Raw genomic sequence first — 20,656 nt, forward strand, 5'->3', positions numbered from 1 at the left:
ATTTTCATACAGTGTACCCCATGTAACCAGTGGAATCTTCTAGGGGCTATTTAAACTCCTTCAAATTCTGTAACAGGGCCTTTGAGCCCCTATGTTCAGGCCCGCTCCCACACTGGGGAGGTAACTTTCATTTTAAATAAAACCCTTCATTCCTTCCTGGCTTTGTTTGTGTGTTTTGTCCAATTCTTTGTTCAAGACACCAAGAACCTGAGCACCCTCCACTGTGAACAGACGGCTATAGGTTTAGGGATGGCACTCTGTCCTCCAGCATCTCAACTCTGTCCACTGTGTGAGGCTTCTGCCGGCCTCAGGAATGATCTTTTGGAATTGGCCCTTAGGGAGCAGCTGCCAGCTTAGGGGTTGGTGGGCTATCACCTGGAGGCTGTCCAGATCTCCTGGTATGTTCTGTGAACACAAATACACTTGATTCACTGTCCAAAAATAAAAAAAAATAAAAATAAACCAAAAAATGCAATTGGGGACATTTCAAGGGTTTTTAGGGGCTCCACAAAAGGAAAAGAAACAAAGACCAAATGTATTTCGTATAACCCGCACAGGGACTGACAGCATATCAGATTCACCCCAGGGGCTTAAACTAAATGCCCATATCCTCCAAAAGCAAAGTTCTGATAGGTTCCCCCGGGGTGAGCCGGCTACAACAGGAGCTGTGCCACTGCTCACAGCCCCATCCCTTCTACCACGACTCCAGAGCTCCCACCTCTAGAAGTAGCAGGGAGGAGCCAGTAAGGTTCTCCTTGGAGGCTGCTGCTGCAGGAGGCTGCACAGTTGGAGCTGCCTGAGAGAGTGAGAATCCAGAAAACACAGTTGAGGATAACTCTGGAAATAAGCCTCTTAGGGGAAAAACAGTATTATAACAACTTCAGAAAGAGCCTGACAAGATTCCTTAGCACAGGGGTCCCCAACTCCTGGCCACAGATGGGGACCTGATGGTGGCCTGTGAGGAACTGGGCTACACAGCTGGAGGTGAGTGAACATTACAGCCTGAGCATCGCCTCCTGTAAGATCAGCAGTCCTATTAAACTCCCATAGGAACCCCAACCTATTTTGTTTTCTTTTCTTATAATTGTTTGTTTAGTTCTCTGTCTCCACTTGGTTGATCTGTTGTTTTTTGCTTCTTCCTTTTTTTTTTTTTTTGGTAGAGTCTCACTTTTTGCCCAGGCTGGGATTATAGGCGTGAGCCACTGTGCACAGCCTACTCTAACATCTTATATGAGGAAGTTCTTTTGTATGTTGTATGGGAATCACAGGTTTCTCACAGATTTGAATTTCTCATAAGGGACTTCATGCTGTTTTGCTTTAATTACATCTAATTATGTCTGAGGTGTTCTGCATAATCAGCATACCTACCATTAAACAGTTAACAGAAGTATGAGAAACACAAACCATTCTTGAAATACCTTGGGTTCTGTGCCACACCAAATCCTACTTTTAAAAAATGTTTTCCAGGCTGAGCTTACTGGCTCAAGACTATAATCCCAGTAGTGTGAGACGCCCGGGCAGGATGATTGCTTGAGGTCAGGAGTTCGAGGCAACAGTGAGCTAAGATCTTGCCACGGCACCTCAGCCTGGGTCACAGACACTCAGTCTTAAAAAAAAAAAAAAAACATCCAGAAGATCTGTCTTCATTGGTGTTTAACTTTACACAAAACTTCAAGGGACCTGTAAGGCGAGCGCCGCGCGGGGAATGGAGCCCGGCGCCCATTGGACAGAACACAAAGGCTGAAACCTGCTCAGAAGGCCGGCCCGGCGGGGCGCTGGGGGTGGGCGTTCCCCACGGCACCCGCGCGACGCCCAGGCCCAGAGGCACCGGTGTGACCGAAGTCCAGCTTCGGGGACACGCCCGGCCCACCGCAGTGCAGGTACAGGTGAGTGCGGCCCCGCCTCGCGGAACCCCCGCTCCCGCGCGTCCCGCGGCAACACGGCGCCCACCCGCCCCGGCAGCCAGGAACCCAGGGCCCCCTCATGGCGCTGGCATCCGCGTCCGCCACTGCGGCTGCCGGGGTGAGCCAGGGGGCGGTGCGGGGCTTCCTGCAGGAGCGCGGCGGGAAGGTGCGCGGCTCCGAGCTGCTGAGCCGCTTCAAGTCGCTGCTGGATGCCGGCGACCCGCGGGACCGCGCCGCCCGTAGGGACCGCTCCAAGCAGCTCGTCAACGACGTGGCGGTGGTGAAGGAGCTCTACGGCGTCAAGTTCGTGGGGCTGAGGAAGAACCCGCGGCCCCCGGAGCCCGAGCCCCCGCCCTCCAGCGCCCCCGGGGCAGGGGCCTAGCCGTCGAAGTCCCCTGTCGTCTTGCCGGAGGACGTCTCTGCCCCAGGATCGCCGCCATTGGTCTCCGCGCCGCGGCCGTTGGAGCCGCCAGGGGACCCAGGTCCGCCAACAGAGACACAGGACACCCCCGGGGCGCCGGCCTCCGAGCCCGCTCAGCCCTCCCGGGAGCGGTCGGCCGACCCCCGGCTTCCAGCCCTGGTGCTAGCCCAGGCCCCCGAGGGACCCTCCGCAGACGCGGCCCCACCGCCTAGGTCTCCGTCGGAGGCGTTGGCGCCCTGCGCTGATCCGCCAGACCCGGAGCCCGGGCCGGGACAGCGAAAGGGCCGGCGCCGCAGAAGCCCCGCAAGCTGCCGGTGAGCTGCGTCCGGTGCCCCGCCACGCTCCTCAACGGGGAGGAGGAGCTGCCTGCGCCGCAGCTGTCGGAGGAGCCGAGCCCGCGGCGCTGCCCTCTGCTGCCGAGGCGGCTCTCGGTGGAGGAGTCCGGCCAGGGCCCGGGCCGCTCCCTGCCCCTGAAGCCCCTGTCGCGCTCCGGCCGGCGTCTGCGGAGCCCCGACGCCGAGGAGGTGCCCGCCGCGCCACCGCCGTCCGCCGGCCCCTGGAGCCCTTGGAGCAGGAGTGGAGTAGCGCTTTTAATTTTCTGCAACAACTTTTCCTTTGCATTCACAACTTAGCTAACTGGACAGGAAGCTTAGCTTTCAGCCTCTCTCTGCCTGTCTTGGCCTTTTACATGCCTTCCTCACTCGCTTTCTAGCCTTTGATTTCAAGTGAGAGACATGCAATTCTTCCTTTCACTTGAGTACATAGAAGCCATTGTGGGGTTATTAACCGGTATAATTTGATTATTATCGTGTTGTAGGAAATAGCGAAGCCGGAAGAGAGGGAGAGAGAAGGGGAAAGGCTGGTCAGTGGAGCAGTCAGAGTACACACAATATTTATTAAATTTGCTGTCTTATATGGCCATGTTTTGTGGTGCACCAAAATAAATATAATAGTAACCTCAAAGATCACTGATGACAGATCACCATAGCAGATATCATAATAATAAAGTTTGTAACACCGCAAGAGTTACCAGAATGTGACACAGACACAAAGTGAGCATGTGCCGTTAGAAGAGTGGTGCCAGTGGACTTGCTCAATGGAGGGTTGCCACAAACCTTCAATTCATTCTTTGAAAAGCAGTATCTGTGAAGCTTTGGATAGCTGTGAATAAAGGGAAGCACAACAAAAGTATGCTTATATATATTTAAGCCTTATATTTAAGACTAAAAGAAAGAAGATATGTGGTCATTTGTTAGGGGTGGTTGAGAAAAGGAAGAAGGAATATTTGAAGCAGAGTAGGCGGAGTATATGATTCATACAAAGATTTTGACATGAGACATTCAGGAAAGTAAAACCTACAAGTCTGTGGGTGGTAAAACCCCGATTCTAAGAGAATCCAAGTAGAGTTTCAGAAAGCGGAATAAAGATAAAGGAATGAGATTGAGAGATGGGTAAAGCAGGATTAAATAACGATTGCCCAAAAAGACATATGAAATTGTTGGAGTTGAATGGGATAGATCAATGTGCCTTTCAGAATGAGTATTCTGTCTGTAGTACAGAGACGGGGTTTCATGACAGGCTGGACTCAGAACTCCTGGCCTCAGATCTGCCTGCCTTGACCTCCCAAAGTGCTGCGATTACAGGCGTGAGCCACTGCACCTAGCCTCTTCAATTCCCTTATTCCTCTTTTTCTCAAAGTGTTGTTCCTTCATGCTTTATAGTTAAGTATCATCTGCCCGTCTCTCTCAAGCCTTTCAGCCTTGGTAGTTGAAATACATCTGCATCTAAATACGTCTCTCTAAAAGATTGGCATTACATTAATATATCCATGCTTTCTACAAACTGAAATATGTATATTGCCAGTATAGAATTATTAAAAATTTAAGCTGAGTGTGGTGACTCACGCTTGTAATCCCAGCACTTTGGGAGGCTGAGGCAGGCAGATCACTGGAAGTCAGGAGTTCGAGAGCAGCCTGGCCAACATGGTGAAACCCCATCTCTACTAAAAAATACAAATGTTAGCTGGGCATGGGGGCATGCACCTGAAATCCCAGCTACCTGGGAGGCTGAGGCAGGAGATTCTCTTGAACCCAGGAGGTGGAGGTTGCAGTGAGCTGAGATTGTGCCGCTGCACTCCAGCCTGGGTGACAGAATGAGACTCCGTCTAAATTAAAAAAAAAATTATTATTATAAATCTACAAATATAATTATTTCATTATCTGAAAATGACAGAAATGAAATTTCATTTTAATGTGTATGTCAGCTTGGAAAAAACATGGGAATGAATCAGTTAATTTTTATTAGTTTATATAAGATAAACATAATCATTTAAAAAGTTCAGGGCTGTTATGTGGCCATGCATAAAATGGACTTCAGCAATGGCCGAACTGGTGGCTACAGGACATAAGCAGAGAATATGGTAGATCTCCTGATGAGAAATCATCCAAGTTGGTAGTATTTCACACTTGAAAAATGACAGAACTCATGGCAGGTTCGATTGAACTATTAAATCCTGTCAGACTATTTTGAATTCAGAAAACGAGAAGTAATGAGCTGCTTTGGTATTTTGAAATTTTCACAGAGAACTTTCATATAGAGCTTTCATCATGCTTTGTCATTCTCACTGGATTTATTGCACTTCATATCAGTGCTTGAACATGGCATTGCATGCTCTAGAATAATAAAAATGTTGTAAAAATGAGATATTTAATGAACTTTCCGAGTAAGATTGTAAATTACTTAACTTCACACTACCAGCATTAATTAACACATTGGGCCTAGTAAATTCAATGAGACATTTTTAGTAGGGATTCTAGAATGTCTACCTGTGATTACCTAATATTTGTCATTGTTACTATACAGAAATAAGAGGAATTAACATGCCAATTAATAAGATGACTCTCATGGCTGTGTTTTTCATATATTTTTGGAGAATTATGTTCCTATGAATGGGAAAATTTATTTCCTTGCTTTAAAAAATTAATTGAATACATATATACACAGATACCCTCTTTTAGAGGCATAATGTTTTAGTGGTTAGTAATAATTTAACAGCTATTTATGTGACACATTTGGATAAAATAGTCTTGCAAAGGAAATAATTGTAGAGTTGAAGTTAACGTTAAAAATCAAAAGAACAAAAGATTTTGGTTTCTCTGATCTCAAAATATTACAAAGGTCTATGACAATGTTTATGACAAACCAGTTTCCTTTTGCTTTGTTGTAACAATTAATTTTCTTGTGTATCTCTGCTGACTTTTTTGAAAGGGCAAAATTCAGCCATAATTTATCACTTTAAATTATTCAAGAGAATAAAATGCAATCCTAACCAATATGAAACAGCTGCATTTAGAAATCAATAGCATACATATTTGCCAAATTATTAATATTAAATAAAACTTTATTTTCATAATTGTATCAAAGAAATTTGTTTTGTTTTAATTTTATGCAGGTAGCAATTCCTGCCAACCAAATACATAATGGTGGATGCTCTCAACTTTGTTTACCAACATCTGAAACTACAAGGACTTGTAAGTGTACAGTGGGATATTATCTCCAAAAGAACTACATGTCATGTCAAGGTATGAGTTCATAAAAAACTTTTGCCTCTGGTTCATTTACTTCATTCATCGTTACATACCATGCAGATTTTAGACAACCAAAATCAATTAGATACTAGAAAAAGTATTAACTAGTTGTTAGAAAATGATATACCGTTTAGTCTCACGTATGTAAGATTTTAATATATTTGAAATATTTAAAATATCATTTTCTGCCTTATGAGAGATTCTATTTTTTTAGTAATTTTAGTCACTGCACTTTATTATCAAAACTTTAACCAAATCTGGTAGAAGCTACCTTCAACTTGAATAGGCAAAAATTGTAGTAAAAAGCAGTGCTTGACTGAGCTGGAATTAATGTAGAATTTGAACTAAGCAATGTTTACTTTAGACCGCTTTAGAGAAAGCACTAGAGAGAATGTGAGGCCTCTCCTTCTCTGTAAGAGAACTGGTACCTAAGAGATTTGTCATCCTGTTCCTTGTTTTGCAGTTTCTAGTTCTATTAGTCCAAAGACCTTTGGTCTTAGAATGATCTTTTGTATCTAATGATCATAGCTTAATTTTATCTTTAAAATGCTCCAATCTTATTTGAGAAATATATACATAAAGCTAGTGCTCGACTTACCACCATGATTGGTTCTGACAGACCGGTCGTAACACGATTTGGTCATAAGTTGAGTAGGCTATATGTACAGTACTGGGAAATGATGTTATAAAAATCTTTAAGTCATATTTTATCATAATTTTCTTTCATTACTGTTATATATCATAATTTTCTTTGTTCATTTTATGCCATTTGTATCATCTCTACACCATTTTGTTTCTTATTTTTACATTCATCAGGTTTAAGTAAAACACTGCATTACCAGTACAACGGGTTTAATATTGCCTAAAATGCAATAAAATAAATAAATGGGAAAAAAACATACAAAATTACAAAATACAGGTGTAAAAAATACCATAGGAAACATTTTCCCAATTGCAAAACATATCACAATATATAAACGTACAAAACATTTTACTGGCCGCTGGTGCTTGGCTGCGGATCATTGATGTTGTCATCTGAGGCAACAGTTGGGGTTACCAGTGTTGGTTTTTTCAGAAACATGGTGAGCTTTGTCTGATTTGTATGTTTCTTTTTTTCTTCATAAATTTCACGATACGGACGAAACACATCGTGCGCCATCTGTTCAATCCTTGCAGATCGTTCGATGTTTGGGTCCATTGCTTCGAAATGTATAAGAAGTTTATTGGGAGGGGTTTGATGAAAAATATCCAAGGCACAAAACACAAATTGCTGTACCAAGTCTGGGATAACAGTTGAAATGGTGCACGCAGAGATGGTAGTGCTGCCGGAAGCTGGTCCGCACTGTCGTAAGCCCAGCTGGGCAACGTTTGCGCTGCCAGACGCAGAGCAGTCGTGGCTAGCGATTGTGGTCGTAAAGTCGAATAGTCGTTAAGTTGCATAGGTCGTAAGTCGATCAATAACTGTAGTGGGAAATCAAGAGTAGATCAGGTTAAGAGTAGAGAGATAAGGTACAGCTGGCATGAGTGGTCAACACAGCTCTATTAATTAAGAGAGGGTGATTCTAGGTAGGTCCCTGGAGCAATAAAAATGATGTACTATGAGCTGGGGTGTTCATACGTTATAAAGTTCCATAGAATGTCAGCAGTGGAGGGAGAAGATGAAAAAGCTGCCAGCCAGTGGTAAAGCAATAAATAAATGGTGTGTAATTGTGATAGGTGATAACGCGGTAAAGGAAAATGGAACATGCTGTAAATGTTGAAGTGAGTATAGCCTTGGAGAAAGGTTTCTTTCTTCCTTAAAATGACTTCTCTACTTTTATTCTGCATACAAATGTCTCCTCAGACATTTCATGCAAAAACCATTCTCTTCTATTTCATCATCCTTAACTTGTTCCTTTCAATGAAGCCTTTCCCTTTTGCTTTCAGGTCCTTCTCGTTAGAAAACACATTACTAATGTCATTACTTTCCACATGTTTTCTTCTCAACTTCTCAGAATAATGATATATATCTATTGTCTCATCATTGAACTCCTAAAATCAGTTTCAGCTTGTTAGTATACAGGAATTTCTAGATTTATTTGCAGTCAAATCCAGAGATTAATATTTTATATTTTTTGCAGGTTTTATACCATTTGCCTTCTCTGGGACAGTTTTCTTCATTGATAGTCCATTCAAGAATTCATTTTTTTCTTTAGCCTTCTCTGACCCTGCATTTTCTGGCTTTATCTGAGGCCCCTTTTATAGCTTCTGTGAGCATTATATTTGATTCTCTTTCTTCTCATTTAAGGCTTTGTATGCCATTCTCTCTTTTATATTTATTTTTTAAACTCATTTAATCTTACGATTTTATGTAAATCATGCAAATATAGTGAATTAAAAAATATAAATAAATACATGTAAAATAGTTATAAAATATCATCTTTATCCCTTTATTTATATTTCTGATATCCTTTAGGGTTATTTATTTGAATGTCTGTCACTAAAACTTAACATGTCCTCCTACCTCTCATATGCTGCCTTCCTTTCTTAAATATGGGATCTCTTTTTCTGTTACCACAAAAGAGGTTGAAACTTTAGATTTTCCAGTATTTTTTCATCACCTATTTCCATCTGTCACAAGTCTTCTCATTTCTTTGCTCCAGATATTTGTCAGCTTTTTATTTCCCTCCATTGCAACTATAAGCTTAGCACTGACTCAGCAGGAGGATCTCAGTAAATATTTTTAATTTCTTAATTTTGAGTCCTCAAAAGCAAAATTATATTTGGGTCCACAATACAAGAAATCTTTGACATATGTAGAAATATTTAAATATTATTTTTCTGTACACCTTTATTTCTTCTCGAAAGCATTTAAAAAATATTAATTATATCACATGGATAATTTTTTTGCCATTATCATAGTTAAGAGCAGATACATTCATTTAAATGTTAAGCTTCTTATTTCCAGGAAATATTTATTACTGCCTGGAATTATTATAGATACATGTCTCCTTATACTTTTTCATGTGTTTATTGTCTTGAATTTAGAGAGACAATAAAAGGCTTAAAAATGAAGAGTCTTGTAAAATTATTCAAACATTGATTTCCAGGTAATATTACATAGACATTTAAGTGTCAAAATTTATATTATAGGAATACAGTACAGTACTTTAATATTCTGTTTGAAGCTAAAACATGGCAGATGGTATTGCCAAGGGAAAGTGTGAACCATAATGGAGTGAATTAGCTGAATTCAAAATTTAAACATGCCTTGAAAAGAGGGCATGAATCCTGTTTTTGAACAATAGAGACTTGAGCTTTTTAAAAATGTAGCCAAATGCAAAATAGGAATCATGTACATCAACGATGAATGAAAGAAGTTGATTTTTAAAGTTTAGCTTAAAAAGTCAGTTTCTTTCATCCGTCATTGACTACTCTTCTCCTCATCTTCCTTCTCCCCCTCCTTCTCTTCCTCCTCCTCCTCCTCCTCCTATTTCTGGCATCACTGTGTAAAAATTGAAGTGTAATAATTTTCTTCATGCTAAAAAGTCATTTAACACTAACAACAAAAGACATGTAGGAAGTCACTTATGATGGTAAAAATTTTGGTTAAGTTCCCATGGTATATAATCTCTAAAGGAAACATACATATTGTGATTTTGTTTCATTTCCTTTTAAGCACCAGGATGTATGTTGCCTCTCTTAACTTAGCTGTATATTTCTGTGACTGTAAATAATGTGCTGAAAAGTTTCTCTTTCCATGGCAAATATCATATTGACATGGGATCTTGCTGTTCTGTAAGTACATATTGTCATATGGTCTTTGATTTTGTATATGCTTTTACAGTATGCTCACCAATATGTAAAAGGTCTTGGCGGACAGTTTAACACCTGTTAAGATAACAACAGTGTAGTAGAGTTTAATAGCATCTCTTAAAGTATATTTTGCATCTTAAAGCAAGGCAACACATATATAAAGGAAATTGAATAAATTCGATTTACCATAGGAATAATGTTGGATAAGACAGATTGCAAGTCATGAAACACATTTAAAACTTCTTTGTAATATTTTGATAATTCTAAGTCAGCTCATGAGCTCTAGAAGTGTAGGCTCTAGGTGGCTAGATGTTAGATATTGGCAAGTTTATAGTTATAGGAAAATATCAAATATACATTGAATATACAAAAGTGCATAAACATGATCTATGCAAGAAAATGATAAATGTGAACAAGCTAATTTATATATATATGTACATGTGCATGTTATTTGTTTAAATGAGAAGATGAGTAATAAGGCAGGGTGTAAATACATATATAAAATGATAAATTAACTACAATATGATATAATAAATGTAATGTGCTATGGAATATTATGTATGTGTGTATATATATGCATATATATATATTGTTTTATTTGTGAATAATTGTTGCTTCTCCAGTGTGTGCTATCCATATACATAGTAATTGTCCAATATAATTACTCAAAATTACAATGTAGTGAATCAAAAAAGTCTCAACTGTAAACTTAAGAATAGCAGACCAAGAAAGAGACAAATTAAAAAATAAGTTAAATAATGTTGAAGCTTAAATAGAAAGAATAACTCAAATGACCTATATCTTTATTTGGCCTAAAAGAAAAAAATATATATATTTCTAAAGTTGTTGACAGGAAAGACACATTTCTCACCACAACACTGCAACATTTTCATTGTTGAAGCCCCTACATTTATGACTTAAAGAGACTAACAAATTTTAAGTATTTCTAATCAGCATCTTTCTCAGACACTTATTTACACATTTGCCTCTGCTATTAAACAATTAGCTTTATGAGGTACCTAAATCCACTTTATTTTGTATCATCAACTCCCAGCACATAATAGATACCTAATTAAATATTTGTTGATGAGTGCATGAGTTCAGTGCAAGAATAAGTTTGAGAATCAACCACAAAACCAGCAATAACAACAAAAACTTTGAAAAGTGCAACAGTGTCCAAGGGTAGACTGGTTCTGTATTTTCATCCTTTTAGCACAGGGTTCTGCTACCTGTGATTGAGTGCTTTTTATATTACAGGATTCTTTCATAAATAGCAACATATTTAAAACATGAAAAATTATTTGGGATAGGCCTATAATACTTTCTCAAACAAAACTTGACATAAAAGAAAAAAAAGAAAATGTGAAGAAAGTCTCACAGGAAAAGAGAAAGTCCTACAGACATTTCATTTATTCCTCAGGGGATAAAAAATGTCCAATCATTTACTCATAAAATATATTCAAACTTTTACAATGTTATCTTATTTTACTTATGATCTGAAGATGGAGCCATGAACATGTTGACCTATAAGACATTCAGTTTGTATGAATTTTAAGCAATTCTACTGCATCTGTAAGATTGGAAATTATAAGCATCTTTTGTCAAATTAAAAGCATATGCTAATGTAAAAGCTACCTACTATTGTTTGTCTTTAGGGTTTTTACTTTGCTTTCTTTTTTGTTTCTTTTACTTTTTGCAGATAGGATAACCCACTGTTGAGCCCCATGCTAGCAGAGGACACAGTGACATTCTCGATTCTCTTCTTGACCAAGGCCAACTGCTGACATAAGAGAATTACCTGATCTTCATTTTTATGCCAGCATGAACATTTTTTGGTTATCTCAGGTTTTCTTTATCATATGTGACAAAGGATCTAAATCATACTTAGGGAAGGCAAAAAAGTAGGAAGAAATGGCACATTTATTGTAAAAATTGCAACTCAAAGTTGAGCTCCAGGGAAACAGCTTAGCAGTCAAAGGAGAGAATTTTAAATCCAGAGAAAATGATTAATTCCAATTCGTTTTGCTTTTGACAACTGTTCATATATCTGGAGTATAAGGATAACATTTAATACTGTTTCCCTTTCACAATTAGATTAATTTTTTTTCTTACACTCCATTATTCTTCTCTCACAAAAATCATAGCTTTGTCACCAGTGTTAACTTTCTCAAGTTTATTTATGGGCATTTATAATAATTTGAAGTATATTTTTCAGCTTGAATTTAACTACCTGTGACAGAAAAGACAAAAGTTTTTTCGGAAACGTCTACCCATATCTAAACTAATTCTGATGCCAATTTGTACAGTTGCCATATGGTAAATACATTGAACATTCAGGGTCCATTAAGAGTCTGCTAGGCCTTTAGGCATTCTAGTACTACCAAATGTGATCTTTTTATTTATTATCCAAATGTCAATAATTAGTTGGAAATTAACTCATGATATGTGTTCATTGCATTGTTTTCCTGAGCAAAACTGTTGTAGTCTAATTAAAACAATAGAATATTTGTATTATGACAGTTTTTGATAGAATTTCTGTAATTCTAAAAGCCACTTTTTAATGTCCCTTTTAAAACTTTATGTTTTTAAATTCTTTAAGTGCAATCTTACTTAAATAAATAAGTTTTCGGTTTAGTTTAACAAATGCTACTTTATTATTTTATTATACAAAGTAGCATTAGTTTGGACAATTCTAATAATTTCTGGACTTGAGAAAGTATTTTCAGGGCTAGATGTACCAAGTTGACACTCTACAGTTAGTTTTCTTGGCTCTATCATATAGTAAACACATACTTCACAATTGCAAAATTTGAACTCAAATAGATTCAGAATCAATAGTAATTTTATCACTCAATGTTACTATCAGTAGGGTTTCAAAAACCAGGAACAAATATTTTCATTTCTTCCTACTACTAAAGACCAGATTTAGATATGAAGAATCTATGTTCATTAATGATATATCAGGTGCATCTGTGTGAATTATTATTTTAAATTACAAGTCTCTCCCTCCAGTTTTACAAGCTTGGAGAGGGTTCTTTATCTACGTTTGGTTTATAATCCCCAAAGATTTTAAGGTGCAAATTCTATTCATTTCTTTACTTTCAATTTCAGTTTAAGGAGCAAATAAATCATTTTTTTGTTGACATAAAATGTTTGCTTAATTTTGATAGATTTAAAACCTTTTACTTTTATTAAGTTGATAAATTATTTAACTGTCAAATGATTCCTACACAGTAAGATTTGGCTTCATGTATAATGGTAGTTTATCCAATTATTACTGTTTTCCACAGAAAAAAAACTTGTGTAAATTCTGTCTTAAAAATACTTTTACTTAGCATCATTTTATACATAATTTTTTACATTCATCTCAGCATGGAAGTATCACATTTAAAATGGATAAGGATTACTTGGAAAAAAAGAGACGTCTTTCTTAATGCTAAGACATTTTTTGTGCTTTATTTTGTGGTTTCAAATATGGAGATTTCTTATACTTCTTATAGCTAATAAAAAATAATCTTTGATATAATATCATTATATATTGCTGTATTATCTTTCTATTTGGTGAGGAAACATATTCTAGGGAAGACAATATAGGCTTGGATTAGTAAAGCCTAAGTGTGGTTCTCGGCTTGACCTGTTATTGGCCATGTGGACTGTGGATCCTTTACTTCCTAATCCATAATTACCATAGCTGTGAGAATTAGGGCTAAGTAGGCTAGTTGGTGCCCAAGTAATTGTGATTTTTGTCATTACTTTTAATAGCAAAACCCACATTTTTTGTGCACCAACTTATAATTAGTTTATTTGGTCTGTTCACTGAAAATAATATTTTTATTAGTGCGTTTGCAAATAGATTAATATTAAGTAAAATGTTTACTGTATACATTTCTTTTCTTGTTTGAACTTTGGAGTATGTTAAAAATAGATAACAAGAATCTGATTAGATGAGTTAGGACACTTCTGTCCTTGTCTCACATTGCCTCCTTCACCATATATCACCTGCCATTTTAAAACATATTTTTCCTTAAAACGTTAAGTGTAGCAATACATTTTATCTGCCAGTTAGTTATTTTATTTTAAATAATATTTTTCATTCAGTGAGAGCATAACTTAAAGTCTTAAACATCTTGACTTTAATAAACGTGTAGGTTTTTTTTTTTTTTTTTTTTTTTTTTTTTTTTTTTTTTTTTTTTTTTTATTTTTTCACTCTGTCACCAGGCGCTGGGCTGGAGTTCAGTGGCTCGACCTCGGCTCACTGCAACCTCCACCTCCCGGGCTCAAGCAATTCTCCTGCCGCAGCCTCCTGAGTAGCTGGGACTACAGGCACGCGCCACCACGCCCAACTAATTTTTTTGTATGTTTAGTAAGACGGGGTTTCACCATGTTGGCTAGTGGTCTCGATCTCTTGACCTTGTGATCCACCTGTCTCAGCCTCCCAAAGTGCTGAGATCACAGGCGTGAGCCACCACACCTGGCCAATTTTTAAATGCCTTCCTTAATAATATCTTTTTTTTTTTTTTTTTGAGACGGAGTTTTGCTCTTGTTACCCAGGCTGGAGTGCAATGGCGCGATCTCGGCTCACCGCAACCTCCGCCTCCTGGGTTCAGGCAATTCTCCTGCCTCAGCCTCCTGAGTAGCTGGGATTACAGGCACGCACCACCATGCCCAGCTAATGTTTTTGTATTTTTAGTAGAGACAGGGTTTCACCATGTTGACCAGGATGGTCTGGATCTCTTGACCTCGTGATCCACCCGCCTCGGCCTCCCAAAGTGCTGGGATTACAGGCTTGAGCCACCGCGCCCGGCTCCTTAATAATATCTTACCAACAAAATGTTAGTTGGCTTTGATGCTACAAAATTTTTTCCTTTCTGATTTATAAAGCTTGTAAATATGAATGAAAATTTCTTCAGGATTAATAGGATTGAGATTGTAGCCATACCTCATTTTGTTTGTCTGGAAAACTCTAACATGTTTATTTTACACAGCATTTTCAAGAAAAAAAGGTCAACTATTAAAACAATATATGTAAATAATACATATATTTTATGTAGTTTAAGTAGCAATTTGTACTTAAATAACTCTATTGAATATAAACAAAATACGTCTTTAACTTTTTCTGTATGTAACCTGATTCTTACATGACTATTCACATATATTATTCAAACATTCTCATGAGGCTGCAGGAAAAAGGGGACACTTATACACTGTTGGTGAGGATGTAAATTAGTTCAGCCACTGTGGAAAGCAACTTGGAGATTTCACGAGGAACTTAAAACAGAGCTACCGTTCAAATAATCCCATTACTGGGTATATACCCAAAGGAAAATGGATCATTATACCAAAAAGACACATGCACTCATATGTTCATCACCCTGCTTTTCACATTTGCAAAAACATGAACTCAACCTAGGTGTCCATCAATGGTAGATTGGATAAAGAAAAGGTACACATATAGTATGGAATTCTATGAAGCAATAAAAAGAATGAAATCATCCCCTTTGCAGCAACATGGCTGGAGCTGGAGGCCATAAACCTAAATGAATTGATGCAGGAACAGGAAAGCAAATGTTGTGTGTTCTCTCTTATAAGTGGGAGCTAAGCATTGAGCACACATGAACATAAACATGGGAGCAATAGACACTGTGGACTACTTGGGGGGAAAACTACCCATTAGGTACTATTTTCACTATCTAGGTGCAATATACCCGTTAAATAATAATAATAATTTAAATAATTTTTTAAAATGAGGAAATCTGTACCCAGTTTTTGAATCAATGCTTGCCATATTTTAAAAAACTTCATTCACTGCTGATATCTGATAGTTGGATAAATACTTCAAAAGATGCAACTTCAAATTAAGAAGGAATTATATTTATCTAAAAGCATGGATTTCTGTGTAGTCCTATAAATATTGAACTTTTTGAATGAATGAGTGAAATACATGGATTATATACATTCTGTTTTTCTACATTATATTTTATGACATGTTGTTTTATTTTGGCATACTCTGTGTGTTCTTTCTGCATTATATTTTCTTCCACACTCCTCCTCCATTACATTTTGTTTTATAAGATTACTAAAGTAAGAATTTTTGCTTTTGCATAAAACTATATTTTAGGATGACTTCACAAGATAAGATACAAACTAGAATAGTTACATTTAGCAATCTAAGTGGACAAATTAGAAAGTTATGATGCATTCATGTATAAATTCATAAATTAAATGTGTATTTACCACTAAATTTCTAATTACCTGGTGCTGAAGGAGCAACGTGAATTTAAAAAAAAAAAGAGAAGTGATCACTGTCCTTGTTGAGCTTACAGTTTCATAGGGGCAAAAAAAATTAATAACAAATGATAATGTGAGGAAATACAAGTGGAAATTTGCTCTTCTAACCTGTGTTATGAAGCAGAGTACATGGTGCAGTAATTAGGGAAGACCCAGAAGACTTCTGGAAAAAAATAACTGTGATGTGAAAAGTGGGAGGTAATTAGGCAAAAAGGTTGAAGAAGAGCATTTGAGACAGGAAATAGAATGTACGAAAGGTATTTTGGTAGGATGTTGAGTGCATCCAATGCTATCTGTGACTATTTAACTATTTTTTATAATAAAATTATTTTATTGGAAACATAAACATACTGTACATCAATTTCTGAAATGTATTATTTTTATTCTAGTGTGAATGTTACCGCTATTATTGGTAATAATGTCTTTTTGTATAGTTCTTCATACTACAAATAACTATACAGAAACACCACAAATTAACAATGTAATTTCAGCCTCATGTTCTGGACTGAATGGGGACAAATGCCCTGTATTGGAAAGACTCGCTTGAATGGCTCAGAGAAGGTCATCCTCGTAAACATGGAAATAGCATGGCCAAATGGCATCTCCATCGACTATGAGGTCTGTTGGATTTCTTTTAAGTACTTCAAGTGCATTAACTGACAACTTTTATTAACCCACGTTTAGTGTTCCTTTATTTTCTTAATAAAATAATCAAAAATAGTCTGTAACATTACTTTTCAATCGATATTTAGGAAAATAAATTGTACTGGTGTGATGCTTGCACAGACAAGATAGAGAGAATCGACCTTGAGACTGGAGGGAATCGTGAGACGATGCTGTCAGGGAGCAATGTGGATATGTTTTCCGTTGCAGTCTTTGGGTCTTACATCTACTGGTCTGACAGGTAATTTATTTTTTCATGAATATTAGAGTCTCAAAATATTATTTCAGTGCCAGTTGCTTTACCCTTGTAGGATTTGCCATTTCTTAGCAAGGTAACAAAAAGGATCTCACAAAGCCATGTAATTTCCACAGAAAAGGCAGGCATTCTTGCTATTCCAAGCTCAAGAGTTTCAGTGTCACAGACTAAAGTTGGTTTCTTTTCCTTCTGTTGGCCCGTCTGTTATCTTCAGCTAGGTAACTGGCTTGATTTTAATTAGTCAAAGATTGTTGATCATGTATGTTTAACTTTTTGGCAGAGCACATGCAGAAAGGTCTGTCAGAAGGGGTCACAGGAATGATGCCACAGAAACGGTAACCGTGAGAACTGGCCTTGGAGTCAACCTGAAGGCGGTTAAAATCTTTAACCGAGTAAGAGAGAAATGTCAGCACTCTTAAAAGAATATATAATACGTACACTTTATGTGATTTCTCTCCACTTTTTAAAAGCATTTGTCAATCTTAGAAATTCTTATGTGAGTCTAAAGTCTCAAAATCTTATTTTATTTATATCTGATTTTCTGCAAGTATCATATAGTAGCCTAATACAATAAATATGTCTTAGTTCATACAAAGGCATATTTGCCCAGGGCAGCACAAGTACATGGACATGTTACATACTGGGCATATCTTGATTACAGGTTTTGGCTGAGGAGTACAGAAAAAATTGATACATGTATTGATTAGCTAAAAAATTAAACATAAGTAGGATATTAGAGAGTAAAAGGAAGTTAAAATTTTTAAATATGAATCATATTATATATAAATATTTATGGTCCCCAAAGATGATACTGTTAGTGTAAAATATTTCCAAAGTCATTACTTCCTTAAAATAGTTTAAACTTTTAGGACAATGATTTGGGTGTTTACATTTGTTTACCTTCATTAAAATAAATTGTACTTTTTATATCAAAGGAAGATATATTAATCTTGGAAATAATAATAGTGAAATCACAGAGCAGAATTAGTCTGATGAAGAAATCTTAAGTGCATATTATATCTTCATTCAAAATTGGTGTAAGAACGTATGCTCAATACATTTAGGAGGTTAGGCATTTCTTTGATACTTTACATATCTCATAGAGTTTAAAACAGTGCATTATTTTTGGTTAAATTAATTCATGTTTAGAATGAACACTATATGAAATATTATAATCTAAGGATGAAGTTTCAAAAAAGATTTATATACTTAACTGACCCATTAAGGAAAAAATGTAATGATTTACTTGGATGGTGAGTGAAACAGAATATGATTTTCCAAGTAAAGAAATCCAAGATTTTAAACTGCTGTGATTTTTTAAAAAAGCAGTCTTTTAAAATTTGTTGTTGACTAGCTTACATTAAAAATAAAAAGAATATTCAATATCAAAGTTTTAATATTTCTATGTGGAGAATTTTGTTTGAAAAACAAAAGAAAAACATAAACATGTACATGTGTATATATTTTTTTTCTCCCTTAGGGACCAATGTTTGTGCCAGGGACAATGGTGGCTGTAAGCAACTCTGTCTTTATCAAGGAAATTCCTGGAGAACTTGTGCTTGTGACCATGGATATTTGGCAGAGGATGGAGTTACTTGCCTAATGCATGAAGGCTATTTGCTCTATTCAGGAAGAACAATATTAAAAAGTATACATCTTTCTGAAGAAACCAATTTAAATTCCCCAATAAGGCTGTATGAGAATCCACATTATTTCAAGAATGTCATAGCCTTGGCTTTTGACTATAATCAAAGAAGAATACGTACCAACTGAATCTTTTACAGTGATACACACTTTGGAAATATACAGCTTATTAAAGATAACTGGGAAGACAGACAAGTAATCTTTGAAAGTAAGTACAGCAATTTAATTTTAAATAGTTTGGTGGAAACGAGTATCATTTAGATTACCAGGGAAATAATGGTGGTAATTTCATGTAACAATTACATTTTCCTAGAGTTTATATTCAGGAATGAATGTGACTCTATCATTTGGCCACCCTAAAATGTCAAAGAAGCAATTAACTGGTAGCATGTATGGCATGTAAGCTACGATTATTAGCTTCTAATCATGGAATTTTTAATATGTTTTGTCATGTTTCTTATAAGTAACTGCACTAAAATTAATGGAAAATACTTTTTCAGCATAAAACTATTCTGATTGATTTTTTTTCTAGTGGGGGAAATTGTATTTTTAAGAATATCTGTCAAGTAATATTCAGTTAATCATAGTTTCTCAAGCAAATATCACAGATCAGTTTGTGTGCATATATATAATATAAATACATAGCAGCTTGAGAAAATATTATAGAAATGATCTAATATTTTTAATATTTTTATGGACATAATTATTCAAGCATAATATTCGGTGTGGATTATTTACATAATTTAGGAAAACTCTTTTCCTGTCATTCAACTTTAACAAAAACCATCTTCTTATCCTCACATAACTTCTCTCTTCTCAGTGTCTTTGTGTTATTTTTGCATATTTCCCACTTTTCCAACTTTACTATGCTGAGATAGATTTTTTCTTTGCTTTCTAAATTGCAAAATAATATATAAATTTGTTGTAGAGTGTTCAAAGAGTATGGATTAAATATGAAATTCCTGCCTCATCTCTGCCACCATCAATCCCATTTACTTACCCATAACTGACATGTGGCATACCCCCAGAATTTTGATAAGTATGCATGTGTATCATTTTTAATTATAAAAGTGGAATGATACTAAATATATTACTCAGCTAACTGCCTTTTTTCTTACTATATGTTACAAAGCTTTTATTTTATTACATGAGGTTTCATCTTATTGTTTTGAAAGCCTGTACCTAGTTCGATTCTAAAATATAAGGTAGTTTATTAAATAATTTTAATAAAAAATATAGATTTAGATAACTAAACTATAGCTATTCAAGCCTGTGTGTGTGGTGGACATTTTTGAAAGAATGAATGCAATGAGTGTGTCACTTCAATGTAAATGACCTACTGTATGTGTTGCAAATAGTAGAAACCAAACTCTGAAGTAAAAGTTAGAAAAATAGAAGCCTTGTATCCACCACAGTAATCTTGAAAGCTTCTCATTATTTACAGGCTTTTTTGGTCAGATGTTGGTAATATTAATGCATGTGATTTTGGAGTATTACATAATGAAATGTGTGAACATTTAGAAGATATGCTTGTTAGAGAACCAGTATTTTCAAATGACGTGATAAAATCACGCATGAGTAAATGACTTATTTAAAGTACAAGAGAGGTCAATGAATTTTAATGTAATAGAGGATAAAAACTTCATCACTAGGTTTTCAGATTCCACACTGCAACTAACCTTTAAGTAACAACCACTTGTCACTTGTTGGTGTAGTATAAAAGAATACCCAGTTATCTGTAAAGGCTATTATTAATATTAAGCACTCCTCTCTTTTCCATCTACATAACTGTGTAAGGCTGGATTTTCTTCATATACTTCAACAAAAACAACACAACAGAGAGGATAAAGAAGCAGATATGAAAATCCAGCTGTCTTTTAGTAAGACAAATATTAATATATTTGTAACATTGTAAAACAAGGCTTTCTTTATATTATTTTTGAAAAGTAATTACTTTTCTTAGAAGGTTCTGTTTAGCCGGGCACGGTGGCTCACACCTGTAATCCCAGCACTTTGGGAGGCCGAGGCGGGTGGATCACGAGGTCAAGAGATCGAGACCATCCTGGTCAACATGGTGAAACCCCGTCTCTACTAAAAC

At 36.5% G+C, this 20,656-nt stretch overlaps 1 protein-coding gene and 1 pseudogene across 3 annotated transcripts; both read left to right on the top strand.

The window, feature by feature from the left end:
* The first annotated feature begins 1,754 nt into the window (after nt 1-1,754).
* Nucleotides 1,755-20,535, top strand: LOC108302380 (low-density lipoprotein receptor-related protein 1B-like). Of its 3 annotated transcripts, none has more exons than XM_017525972.2 (6): nt 1,755-1,886; nt 5,777-5,906; nt 16,487-16,613; nt 16,748-16,899; nt 17,195-17,306; nt 18,395-20,535. In XM_017525972.2, the coding sequence occupies exons 2-6, from the start codon at nt 5,899-5,901 to the stop codon at nt 18,515-18,517; spliced, it is 522 nt and encodes a 173-aa protein (XP_017381461.1). In that variant the 5' UTR covers nt 1,755-1,886; nt 5,777-5,898; the 3' UTR covers nt 18,518-20,535. The 3 variants fall into 3 exon arrangements, with proteins under 3 accessions (XP_017381461.1, XP_017381459.1, XP_017381460.1); XM_017525970.2 differs by having other exon boundaries at nt 1,756-1,886; nt 17,195-17,319; XM_017525971.1 differs by lacking the exon at nt 1,755-1,886 and having other exon boundaries at nt 4,595-5,906; nt 17,195-17,319.
* Nucleotides 1,893-4,732, top strand: LOC108302379 (annotated as a pseudogene).
* Nucleotides 20,536-20,656: the final 121 nt, after the last annotated feature.

The sequence above is a fragment of the Cebus imitator genome, unplaced genomic scaffold (assembly GCF_001604975.1).
Source record: "Cebus imitator isolate Cc_AM_T3 unplaced genomic scaffold, Cebus_imitator-1.0 Scaffold40, whole genome shotgun sequence".
NCBI lineage: Eukaryota > Metazoa > Chordata > Mammalia > Primates > Cebidae > Cebus > Cebus imitator.